At 43.0% G+C, this 13,953-nt stretch overlaps 1 protein-coding gene across 1 annotated transcript in view; it reads right to left on the reverse strand.

Moving 5' to 3' along the window:
- Positions 1–8,486: 8,486 nt before the first annotated feature.
- The window catches only part of TMEFF2 (transmembrane protein with EGF like and two follistatin like domains 2), a 185,791-nt gene continuing 180,324 nt past the window's right edge, over positions 8,487–13,953 (reverse strand). The window contains exon 10 of the mRNA XM_038422848.2: positions 8,487–8,815. Coding sequence (XP_038278776.1) covers positions 8,719–8,815 — 97 coding nt within the window. The 3' untranslated portion in view covers positions 8,487–8,718. The remainder of the gene's footprint in view (positions 8,816–13,953) is intronic.

Below are 13,953 nucleotides of genomic sequence, written 5' to 3' on the forward strand. Positions count from 1 at the left end.
TCCTGCCCAGCGCAGGCCACAGAATCTCACCCACCCACTCCTATGAAAAACCTCACCCATGTCTGAGCTATTGAAGTCCTTAAATCATGGTTCAAAGACTTCAAGGAGCAGAGAAGCCTCCCTCAAGTCAACCATGCCCCATGCTACAGAGGAAGGCAAAAAACCTCCAGGGCCGCTCCAATCTGCCCTGGAGGAAAATTCCTTCCCAACCCCAAATATGGCAATCAGCTAAACCCTGAGAATATGGGCAAGATTCACGAGCCAGATACCCAGGAAAGAATTTTCTATAGTAACTCAGATCCCAAGTGCTGTTGGGGAAGGAGAGAGAGAGAGAGAGCAACAGGACGTGTGTGTCCGGAGCTGCAGACCGAAGGGGTGCAGCAAGCAGGCCCTCACAGAGTGAAGCAGTCAAGACCCTGCCTGAGGCTTGGGAGGGACAGAGCGGCCGACTGGGGACACCCCAGAACAGGAGCTAGGAGGCACAGTGTGCCAGGGAGGAATCACCTGTGAAGGGCAGACCAGAGCTGAACCCAGTATCACTGCTGCCCAGAGCTGCATGGGGCTGTGAGTCCTGGGGCTGGTGACTTTGCATTGGGAATAAGGCGGGAGGTGGTCGCTCTGTGTGGCTTTGCAGAGAGCGGTGGAAGAGGGCACTGAGGGGTTTGTTGGGGGCTGACGATGACCAGGAGCACCCAAGACTCACCACTGGACTCGAACTTTGCCCAGGATGCTTGCACTCAGTCTGCAGCCACATTGCTCGGTGCCTGCCCTTTCAGATTGTGGTACCACTAGGTCTGTGGGGGCCTTGAGTTGAATGCAATCCCATTTTACTGCTCCCCTATATTTCCCCCTGCTGTTTTTCTCCTTTCATCCCTCTGTAAATAAACATTTCCCTCTCCTATATTCATTGTACTTTGCCTGTGTGTTCACTCGGGGGGGCGGGGGGGGGGGGAGGCGGTTTAGAACAGGTGCCCCTGGGGTGGAAGGGACTTTCCCTGCTGCGTTTCTGCACACGCCGTCTCTTGGTCAGAGCTGCCTGCACAGCAGACTCCATCTTGGCCATGAGGGTGCTACAGTTACATTAGCTATGTCCTGCTCCTGTTGAAGTCAATGGCAAAACTCCCATTGACATCAGAGATTCCAGCTCAGGTTCTATATGCACAACCTGATGGTTTCAAATTGGTTAAAAATTTTTAAACTATAACTAGAATCAGCTCCCCCACCACACCTGCTCAACCTAGCCATGATTGCGTGGCTGAGTTCTTGTAGAAACATGGCAGAAGTAGGACAGTGAGGCATGAACTGTTTTACAGCTCCTTTCAGACCACTGGCCCAAAGGTGAGTGAGCAGCCAGCACAGCAGTGGCTCTCCACCACCCATTTGTGAATACTGCCACCTCTAGCTCAAAGGTCAGTACTTCATTAGGAAAAACTGCAACCCCACCCTTTCATGCAGTTGCGATGTGATAAGTATATAAAAATGATGCGGGGTAAGATTAGCGCACAGCTCATGATATCATCATTGCCGCCGGCATCACTCAGCTAAAGTGGCTGATCTGGAACAACTGAAAGCAATAAACCTGTCCCTTTTTTCGCAAGGACACCGATGACTGCAGTTTGCTATTTTGTAGTTTGCTATTCCATTTCCCCAGCTGCATTTCCAGGCCCCATTAGACCAACCTGCTTTCCAAAGCAGTTCATTCAGTCTTTAGTAGATACTAGAATTCACCCAGCCCACGTGGTACAGTGAAAATAAACCTAGCACATGTAACTCTATTAAGAATGAACTTGCAAACACAGACTAGACACGTAAGCAACAAAAATGGGTTTAATCTTCTGTGATGTCATGCAGCCGCTCCATGTAGCACATTTTGTGTCTGTCAGACACCGAATCAGTGCCCTGTGAACATTAACCATTTTTATTAACCATTAAACAAATGTCCTTTTTATTTGAAAATGTAAACCATGCAGTGAGCGTTAGCTAGAGCCTTGAATTCAGGTCACATTAAACTGCTGTTGTTCACCTCTCAGCTCTTCCACATTCAGTTGAAAGCATTGTGTCATAAAACTCAACAGTGCCCCGTTCCACAGCAGAAGGTAATGTTCCATCATGGCCATTTGCATTTAGAAGCAGGAATTTATACTGAGTAATTACACTTCATTTATGACTGACCCGATGTAAAGCAAGCCTCTTTCAAAGCTCCTCTCACAGCGTTTTTATGCTGTGTTACTCCATTGTGCTAACATTTTTCACCTTTTAATGGTTCTTGTTTCATGTTTGGGCAGCGAAAGGTTAAAGTGTTTTGACCTGAGAAAAATGAAGCATAGGGTGGCTTTAGCTAGTGTTGCTTCTGTACTTGTTGGCACTGGTCATTTGTTTTAATGAAATGCAGTTTCCCCCCCCCCCCCCTTGCTCTCTTGGTGTTTCTGGCTTGTCATTTGCATAAGTACTTCATGACTTCACCTACCACCCAGAAAAAGGTCAGAACTAAGCTATATGGTGCAGGGGAGGAAAAACAACAATAAGTAAAGGCTAATGCCAAGGCCTTATATGGGGTGTGAGCATCAGAAGCATCAAACTGCTCATGGGTTTATACAGTGATCCTTTTTATGTTCCAGCTATGGTTAATACCATCTATTTAGCTTTATAAAACAGATTCCTAACACGCTTTTTTAGTATGCAGTCTTAGCTGCTTCTGTGTGAGACAGCCGCATATTTTACTGCTTTGTGGCTCACAGTCAGTACTGTAAAAATCCATTTTAAAAAATTGTTGTCAAATGGATTTTTTTGTTTTCAACAGCCCTCCAGCTGTGACAAAACTGTTAATTAAACTGATTCCACAATAAACCAAACACACCTAATGCAATACACACTTTATTTCAGAATGTCAGGTTTGCAGCTTTAAGAGTCACAGCTCCCACGATCATCAAATTGAACAGGTACCACTGTCCTTGAGAGTCCTATCCTTCGATGTTCTTAAAGGCTTTTCAGTGAAATGAGTCTGCAGGTCATAACTTAACAGTAAATATACCATAATGACTATCATTTACATGATGGGTACATAATGAAATATTAGAGTGTGTGGTACACAGAGACTGATTTAACAGGCCCTAGAAGTTTGGGGTAGCCTCTTTCCATTGAACAGTTAAATATCAAAACTAGCTTTTGGTGCCTGTTTTTTAAAAGGTGCAGAACACCCATAGTTCCTGTTGATGCCTACTGGAATGCTCAATGCCTCAGAATATCAAGTCCATACTGTTTTCAGTTATTTTACAACACACAGATCCTTTACAGAGACCCATCTCCTGGATGAGCGTGTGGTGGGGAACCACACCCACACATAGATGAAAGGCCAATGCAAGGAGTTCACTTTGATGTGTGGTAATGAACGTCACTTTTAATTTTAGGATTATAATGCCTAATCTAAAGCTGCATGTATAGTCGGGGGTGAAAAATGAGGGTGTAGAGATGTGTCTGATGTAGGATGAGAGACAAGATAGCCTTTAATCATTTTGCTTTCAAAGACGCTTTGGAGAACGCTTTGAAGATGAAATGTTCAGAGCGGCTTCTGGAAAACAGGAGGCAGCGATATAGTCCACTCACCTCTTGACCAGCCCCTGAGCCAGAGGTTCCACTATGGATGGTACACAGTACTGAGTGTCTGGATCTTTGCTGCAAAACACTCCAACTTGGTATCTGGTAAGCTGCAGCAAAACTGAGCTCATCATGCACTGCCCAGCTCTAGACATTTGTGATCCAGATGACAGGATTCCTTCCGAAAGACGCAAGGACAACATATTACAAAACACTCTGTCTCTACAGTATGTTTTTATTTGCCATAATGGAGTTATCGGTCCTGGAGTGGTAGACAAGCTAAACAAAATAATGGCTAAAAGTAAATGTTCTTGCCCCTCATATACGCAGATGACTTTAATTAGACCGGGGCGATAATTTTCTGTAACTTGTGTATTACTATAACTGGGTGTAAGTGAGCATTCATGCATCACTTAGTTAAAAAGAAATAAACATCTTCCTGGAATAGGTGCACAGTAAAAATGTCTGACGTGGGGGAGGGGGACATGTCACTAATTGTTTATAAGATTTAAAGCCTAGCCATAGCTTAATTATAAATCCCACTTCTTTCCCCTGTGCTAGAAGGCACAAGCACTTGAATTAGTTTGCTCCGTTTCACGCAGTGGAAGGGACTGATGTGATGAACATTTGCGCTTCCCCTCCTATTTCTTTCATAACTTGAACTTCTAAGAAAGATGTTTTTTCCTCTCACCCCCCCCAGTCTTTTCCAACCTAAACAATACTTCTGAATAGTCTGCTCTGCTTGGCAGCTTTGAGCCAAACGTCTCCAGGCAATCCAATACCAAATTTGTCTTCCCTGAACACTGGCGAGCAGAGCTCCTATTTTGCTAATGCACTTTGCCATCATATTGCAAGTCTGTGATACCTTGGCTCCACGGCTCATTCACATCAAATCCCATTCAAATTGCTCTTGTAATAGCAGTATTTGGCTGCCAAGGATGGCGTTACAAGGAAGGTGGAGCTGTTCATGCACCCAACAGTCTCATACAATGCCTCTGTCTTGTCACGATTCCTACATAACCTGTATGTAGTCCTTATTATCTGTATTGCAGAGGCACGTAGAGTCTTCAGCCAAGATCAGGCCCTATTGTGCTAATCACTGTACAACCACCTGTTTTACAGATGGAAAACTGAAGTGCAGTGAAATTGAGCCACTTGCCCAAGGTCACAAGGGAGTGGCAGGGCTGGGAGTTGAAACCCAATCTTTTGACTCCCCTAGTGGTGCCTTAACTACAAAACCATCCTTCTGCCCTCATGATTTCAATGGGAGTGGAGCTGCTCTTCCTCTCAAACAGCTTTATATGTTGCCTTTGTCCTGCCATGCTTTCTGCATAACAAATATGTGCTGTTAGCCAGCCTCTTTTATTACGGCATCACAGCTGTGTGAAAGCGTCCTATGAAAAATGCCAAATGCAGTATTTAAAACTGTAAGCAGTGAGCGCCACACGTATTTGCATTCTTAACTTGTCTAGCGTTAGATGGCGGAGCCAGTGGGTAAGCTGCAAAATGCCAAACAAACTCATTTACATTATTCCCAGCTCAGGATGGAGCATCACTCACAGACATGGTCCAAAACACACCAGATGCCAGCACCACCTCGTCTAATCTTGTTAAGTTAAATCTGCCCAAAAAATTCCCATCTCTCTGCTCAAACTATTCAGATAATAAGCTTTATTTGAAAGCAACTTGAAAAAAATAAAATGCCGCTGAGCTTGCTACAGGTACCTGCTAAGTTTTGGGGTGAAAGCTCCATCACCTACATTAAGCGGTAGCTGGAACAAGAGAAAAAGGCAAACACAGAGACCAATACTTTCTGACTTGCACACCTTAAGTTAGGTATCTCTAGGGAGCCAGTCAAAGGCCTAAGGGTACTTTCACTTTCAGTGGGAGCTGGGCATGCAAGTGCTCCGTGCATATTTTATCTTTCTCCCCCACAAGCCCATATTTAGAAGCCTAAATAAGTGGCCTTATTTTCAGCAGTGCTGAGCACCTGCAGTAGGAACTGAAGTCACCAGGAACAGCAGGTGCTCAGCATGGCTGAAAAAAATCAGCAACTTATTTAGATGCCTATGTATGGCTTTAGATGCCTAACTTTAGGCAGACAAGTTTGAAAACAGTGGGGCTTATAGTACATTTATTGCATGTGTGTATGTTATATAGATATATCAATTTAGAAATAGATGTGGCTATTCTAGTACCCTACTTTTTATGTGTGCATTAGCCATGGACAGAAATCAGTACTCCAGCTCCAACTGTTCCCAGACTTTTTGTTGTTGGTGAAAGGCTGGAGAGTTGAAATTTGAACTCTGGATAAAAAACAACACCCCAGATTGGAACACTACAAATTGATGAGGTCTCTGTACTCCAGATTCAGTTGGTTGCTTGAATTTCTCTCTAATATAATGGCTTTTAGGCTCTTCTGGAGTGTTCATTGCCAGACATGTAGTATCTAGCTGTTGAACAAAGCTTAGGAAGGGTGTTATAACCCTACAAAAAGAAAAGGAGGACTTGTGGCACCTTAGAGACTAACAAATTTATTTGAGCATAAGCTTACGTGAGCTACAGCTCACTTCAACCCTACAGGTACACTAGTTCAATTAAGGGAACTTTTGAAAGTTCCCTTCTGTGATCTGTGGTGGCTGCCAAGATACTCAATTCAATCCTCATATTTCTGCTTTAGATGCTCCTATTGCAAGGAACACATGTTATATTGTCTGCTGTTGATTCTTCAAGTGGAAGAGCTATTCTGTTGGAATAATGGCTGTTAGTGGGGCAAAGGAAAATGTACTTTATGCTGGATTTATTTTCCCATTTTTGAGCACAGAAGCACTCAGGTGCTACCAATGGCAGGGACACAACTGCTCACCATCATGATGCTATTCATGCTCACTCAACTTGGTTATTGTTTTTCTAATTGGAAAATAATCTTTGACAGACACAGAAATGGAAGATCAGTTGTGAGCAAGGATGTACCAAAACTCACCCCCCACAGAGTTAACAACTTTTTGAAGCAGGTGGTTTCTCAGCTCAGCAACAAACTGCCAGTCATTTACTCTGAAAAACCTTACTTCGTAATCTGCCCCACTAACTGAAAATAACGGAGACCACAGTACTTACACACTCCCTTCCATCCGCAGAGACCAGGCAACTGTAGACACCTGTTGCCAACTTGTTTTATTAATTAACCAAACACAATCCCAGGCCCTGTGCCCAACACATGATAAATATATTTTAAAAGGTTTAGGAAAAACAATAGAAAAGAAATGATAACTTATGACTATGCCTAAGAGGCCACAGAAATAATCAACTCTAATGGCCTGTCCCTGAAACCAGTTACTAACAGTAACTAAAGTAAATGATGAGAAACTGTAGCCTTGCATCTTAATACCCATAGTGCCTCTAATAATGTATAGAATAGGGAATTTCATGCAAGCCAGTGGAGTTAACAACAAGACTGAAAATGATTCAATATGTCCTTTGTTATGGTGAAACAGTTCTTAATCCTTGTCAGGGTGTTTTCCTCTAGGCCAATGCTAAATTCATTTGGAGGGGAGTACTATAATGCTCTTATATTTCAATTTCTTCAGGGTCTAATTCTCATACCCTTACCTATAATGAACAGTACCTTACTTCAATGATCAATGAAACAGTACATGGGGAGTAAAACGCTACTGAACACAAGTAAGGGTATCAGACTTTGACCTTTAAATATAACCTTTTTGTCTTCACAGTTTGTAAAATTCCCCACTTTATAAAACAAAGCAGAATAGTGTTGGTTTCTGAATGAGTAAGTCTCAAAGGCTCTCAAGCTGCCGTGGGAATAATTTAATATCTTGTCCATCATGTGGATGTGCAACCTGATGCATTTCCCTATTTTCCTGAGGTATAATCATACTCTGAGTTCCATTACACGTAATGGAGTGGGATTATCCATAAAGTTATTCATGAGATATTTTGTTAGTAGTTTTCACCTTCTCCTTGAAGAAAAATACATTATATCAACATGTTCATGAGGAACAAACAGCTCTGGCATTCAGCTATGATTATGTTATTAACTTTTTTTAGCTAATAATTTTCACTCATCAAAAAGAAGCAATTTTTCACTCACCTCAGTGACCAAGAGTTGAAGATTGCTGCATGCTGGACCAATGTGTATGTTTTAGGTTCACCTTGACAGTTACCTCATTCATTTCCAAATAGAAACATTATCCTCCCTGCTCTTCTCTAACAATTATACAGAATTTCTGTTTTCCCTTCAGTTATGATTTAATTTTGAAGGCAAAGACTCCTATGCTTTGGGGGGGAGTAAAGATGGAGGCAGGAGCGAAAGTAATTTAAAGGACTTACTGGTATGCAGGGTGCCGGAGTCCTGGCCAAGGTGGGGGGGGGCTCTGTCAGTGATTGTTTGCCCCCCACATCAGCGGCCCTGCCGGTACGGTGCTTAAAGTGCTGCTGCGGCAGCGCTTTTAACATTGGCTGTTTACCGGCCTGTACCGGCAGCCATTTTCTTATCGGTACTCCGTACTGGCCCGTACTGGCTTACTTTCACCTCTGGACGGAGGAGGAGGGCAATAAGGCTGATGAAATGTAGTTGACTCCAGGATCTGAAATATTTTATGCCTACTCAGAATAGAATAAACTATTTTTCATCTTTCCTGTAATCATAATTTTCCTTGATATTGGACTTACTTAAAACTCTACTCAGTGAGTCTGGCAGAGGCTAACACAGTGCCACTAGAACTGGAATATGAAAAGATATTTGTTGGTGTCCATTTATAATATCCCAAGATTATACACAGCTATAAGATACAGCAAATCTAAGGCCATTTTTTTCTCATCACTGAGTATTTATTATATATAACAAATACATGAAAAAGAAAAAAACTATATTGTGTGATATAAATAGTTTATTTACATTACAGAAAAACATCAAGACAATGTATACTATTTCAAATATATCCATACATAATCAAATATAGCTGTAGTACATGTTTTCATTGGTGTAGATTACCACAAATGCAAGGCAACATGTGTAGATCTTGTTTTAATCTTTTGTCTATAATACTGTATTTTGTAGTCCAAGCTCTCTGCAGTTAGTTTTGCCATTGTGGAAACATGCACTCTTTAAATTAACCTAGTCGATGCTCTTGTTGTGTTGTCTGAACTGTAGTGCCCTGTGTTTTGCTTCTGTCTGTGGATTCTGTTGCTCCTGGGACACTTTCTGAAAGAAATGGGGGGAAATACACAAATCATAGCGAGGCATTTGCGTAGCAAAAGGGCTTGGGTGACAATATGAGGATGAGAAGCTGAAGAGGAAACAGATCTTCCTCCCAGTCACTAGATTTCCTCCCAAACAATGTGGCAGAGAGAACAACTGGGCCATGTTCTCTGCATTCCTGTGAAAAATGTCAGCCTTGATACGAAAAACTACAGTAAGAGAAAACTAAGGTTGCATGGTTAAGCACTCATAAGTAAGGCTGAGTTTTTGTCATGGATATTTTTAGTAAAAGTCTTGGACCGGTTACAGGCAATAAACAAAAATTCATGGAAGCCTGTGACCTGTCCCTGACTTTCACTAAAAATATCCCTGACAAAATGAGGAGGTGGGTTCAGCACCCACTGCTGTTGAGGTTCCTGGGTCCCCCACCCCTGTGGACATTGGGAGGTCTAGGGTCCCCTGCCGCTGTGGGGAATGGGATCTGCAGGGTCCCCTGCCCACAGAGTTGGGCCCCCCTGCTACCCACCATGGCTGGGTAGCTCCGGGGAGTTTCCCATTGTCCCCTGTGGCTGGGCAGCTTTGTGGAGTCCCCCCACTGTCTGCTGCAGCTGGGCAGCTACAGTGTCTGCCTGCTGTTGCTGCAGCTGGGCAGCTGCAGGGAGCCTCCGTCGCCCCCAGCTGGACAGCTGCAGCGTGCCCCCACCAGTGTGTGTATGTGTATGTGTGTGTGTGAGGGTGGGAGGCGGGCTGGGAGCTCCAACCCGGGGGCAGAAAATGTCACAGAGGTCAGTTGAAGTCACGGATTCCATGACTTCTGTGACATAATGGTAGGCTTACTCATAAGACAAGTGATGTCAAAGTTAAGGTTACAAGTACAACTTTAACTCTGCCCCCTTGTAATAGGCATGTCCTACACAGTACATTCCTTAACTGAACTGTCCCATATTATTTCTTAACCAATATAACTATTTTCAGAAAACAGTAGGAGGAGCTAGACTAGGAAATATCCCATATTCATTTACTAGACACCATAATTCCCTGAAACATTGAGAAAGTGGACCGGGACAGATCAGAGGAGTAAATATTCTCTGGCCTGATTTTTTTTAAAGAGGTGCTAAGCACCCACAGCTGCTATTGGTTTCCACAGAAATTATGGGTGCTCAGACCATTAGAGAGCAACTAGCTTAGTTATGGATGCCTGCCCAATACAGCATTCCTCAGCTGCATCTAACTATAGAGCTTAGGCAAGAAAGAAACTCCATTGTACATGCTCAGAATCATATTTTCATTTGGATAATGGCAAAAGCTAAACCGTTTTACTCCATTATAAGGCTGTACACTCAGTGAGGGCTATTTTCATGCCACATTTCAACTTTTAACAACAAGCTGTTTTTGCTGGAAGGGCTCTTCTAAAGAATTTGTCACTAAACAGAAGATTATAAAATATTCCCAGTCTTGCTCGAGATCAAGCATAGGAAATTTCAGTCCCAAGAGTAAAGATTTCCAATAGTTATAAGCAACAGAGTAGGGAGTTACAATGGAAACCATCAGGCAAGTTTAACTATAGCAGGGTTTGACCAGCGATTTGTTAAAATATCCTCTTAAAACATATATTCCCTTTTTATTTTGGGTATTAGTAGAAAAATAGTGAGCTGCAAAAAGACAACTGGAAATAGAAACACTCCTAAATCCTTAAACAGGGTGAGCGAGGAGAGGGGGAGAGAGAGAGAGAGAGAGAGAGAGAGAAACAAAGTTTCCCTCCAGACCCCTGGGTTCATCCACTTTCTGCACGCTAAATGTAACTAACATTTCTCCAATAGTACTTGCAATTTCTTCTATATTATAAGCCACTCACTGAGTGGCTTAACAGAGAGAAGCACCTACAATATCAAGAGACCCTAATGAGATGGAAAAGTCCAACTGTATTCTATATCCTTGCTTTCCTGCTTTATGCAGGCCTGGGCCAACTTATGATCTCTATTGCAACCCATGAAATCCCATTGACTCTACATGGGACTAGAACATGACTCTGTCTCTCACACACAGCGACAACGTTTGCCTTTATCTCTGCAGCCAACACAGTTCTAGAAGTAAAACAGAACCCAATAAAATGTTAGTACCAGCTGAAAATCATGCAGCATTTGTTACTGTGTATGAAGGATTTTTTTCTTCTAATTGGCCAGAAATGATGTCCAACTGTAGTCCTGCCAGTGAAAGGCTACATCTCTGTGGACAAAACAGCACTGGCAGAGGGATTTTTTAATAGTTTCCAAAAGCATAAAATAGGATAATATAAGTGTTTGATACCATGTGGGCCAGATCCTCAGCTGGAGTCAATTGGTGAGCGCCACAGAGGTCAATGGTTTTAGGCCAGCTGAAGCTGCGGCCCTGACCTCTCTCACTTTTAAATGGGATTGCTCTTGTTATAAGGGCTGCATGCTCATAATTTCGCCCCATTCTTTTCACAGAGGGAAGGCGGGCTGCTATCCGCATAACTGGAAATATAAGTCGATATTCCCAGGGTTCTCAGAAGGACAGGGCAAACCTTTCATTATGAAACCCATGCAGACTTTGCCTGGACTGTGATTTCATTACAAACTCAGACCTTGCTTCATGTTCATGAGAAGCTTGGCAAACCTTTTGTATGAACTAGGGCACCATTGCTAGCAAACCTAGGACTGATTCACAGAGCTACATGTCATCTGCTCACGACAGCCTCATAGCCCAGAGAAGCCTCTTGTGCACACTGAACAAGAGAGGTGACAAAATAGGACCTTGCAATATTCCACAAGAATGATCTCTGGAATCTCTCGAGCAAGAAAGAACAGAACCACTAAATCACAGTGCACCTAGAATCTGCAAGTGAATCAATAAAATGTCATGGTCAGGTTTATCAAGGATGCTTGACCAATCAGAAAAAATGAATATGGACATTAGACCTTTGACCACTGGCCACTCCACAAAAATGGAGATTGTTAACCAAAAAAACCAAAAACAAACCACAAACAAACTAGCATAACCTCCATACCCAAGTCTAAAGCCAAAATGCGAGTTAACAATTAGAGCTGAAAGAGTGCTATTAGCTGAGAGACAAATGTGTGAAAGAATTGATTCTCTGGATGACAGGTCCCTAGATGACTGTGCAGGGGGGGTGACTGGTACCTTGTTAAAATATCCTCTTAAAACATATATTCCCTTTTTTATTTTGGGTATTAGTAGAAAAATAGTGAGTTGCAAAAAGACAACTGGAAATAGGAACACTCCTAAATCCTTAAACAGGGTGAGTGGGTGCACAGATTTCAGAATTTCTTTAGACAAGAAAAGAAAAGGAATTAGGGCCCTGTTTTTAAACCTAAGTGCTGAACAGGTCTTTAGGTGGCTAAATATAGATTTATATGCCTTCACGCCTCCACATTTGAAAATTGGGTCCTTATCCTGTCACTAACAAGTAACTAGGCAGAGTTGGAATACTTCCAGGGACAATCCAGAGATGCAGGTTTGGTCTGTGCAGATACCAAATGTATGGCACAGCACCTGAGACTGAAGAAAGGAAAGGGAGGAATCGGAGGTCCTGAGAAGTTCTAACAACAAAGAAATAGCCTACAGGTGCATTTGGGCTGGGAGAAAAGAGATTGATTCAGTGAGGGTTGGCAGCCAGATGATCAGATGAGTGGCAGTGGGGGTGTGTGTACTAGCATTGGACAAAAGACCTTCGCTCGGTGGATCCAAACCTATCTCTCAGCACAAGAGTGGATTCAGACCGTGAGATGGAAGCGATGGCCTGGCTGGAAGCAATGAGATCCAGAAGGGTTGCTCCACAATGAACTCACATAATGACTGTGTGGTCATGGGGTCCAAAGTCAACTGGACTGAGTTGAAACTTAGGCTTACTTTTATGAAACAAAATTTCTTGAATGAAAACATATACATGGTGTGAGTCTATAATGCAAAGCGAAACCTCTGCTCCAGAAGACTATCAGCTAATGGGAACAAAGTTGGTTTAAAAAAGGTGACCAGTACCAAGGAACTTGAGATACGACTACTACAATTGCTGAAGTTAGTAAAACATGGTACAATACAGGATCTAAGTGTATGCTACCTGTGGCCAGCTCAGATGAAGTGTCTTTGGCTGTGTTCAGAACAGAGTCTGGTTCCATAGACTCAGTGATGAGCTGAAGTTGAGCTACTTGGTCCTTGACTCCTTCAGCCATCTGAAGTAAACCGAGCTTTGTGATGCGCTCAGTGTGAGACTTATATCGTGAGATCATACCACACGATCCATTGTCTACAGCCAAGCTCTACGATATAACCGCATTTGCTCCAACCCCTCAGACAGAGACAAACACCTACAAGATCTCTATCATGCATTCCTACAACTACAATACCCACCTGCTGAAGTGAAGAAACAGATTGACAGAGCCGAAAGAGTACCCAGAAGTCACCTACTACAGGACAGGCCCAACAAAGAAAATAACAGAACGCCACTAGCCATCACCTTCAGCCCCCAACTAAAACCTCTCCAATGCATCATCAAGGATCTACAACCTATCCTGAAGGACAACCCATCACTCTCACAGATCTTGGGAGACAGGCCAGTCCTTGCTTACAGACAGCCCCCCAATCTGAAGCAAATACTCACCAGCAACCACACACCACACAACAGAACCACTAACCCAGGAACCTATCCTTGCAACAAAGCCTGTTGCCAACTGTGTCCACATATCTATTCAGGGGACACCATCATAGGGCCTAATCACATCAGCCACACTATCAGAGGCTCGTTCACCTGCGCATCTACCAATGTGATATATGCCATCATGTGCCAGCAATGCCCCTCTGCCATGTACATTGGCCAAACTGGACAGTCTCTACGTAAAAGAATGAATGGACACAAATCAGACGTCAAGAGTTATAACATTCAAAAACCAGTTAGAGAACACTTAAGTCTCTCTGGTCACTCGATTACAGACCTGAGAGTGGCTATTCTTCAACAAAAAACCTTCAAAAACAGACTCCAGCGAGAGACTGCTGAATTGGAATTAATTTGCAAACTAGATACAATTAACTTAGGCTTGAATAGAGACTGGGAATGGATGAGTCATTACACAAAGTAAAACTATTTCCCCATATTATTTCTCCCC

Source organism: Dermochelys coriacea, chromosome 11, assembly GCF_009764565.3.
Source record: "Dermochelys coriacea isolate rDerCor1 chromosome 11, rDerCor1.pri.v4, whole genome shotgun sequence".
Lineage (NCBI taxonomy): Eukaryota > Metazoa > Chordata > Testudines > Dermochelyidae > Dermochelys > Dermochelys coriacea.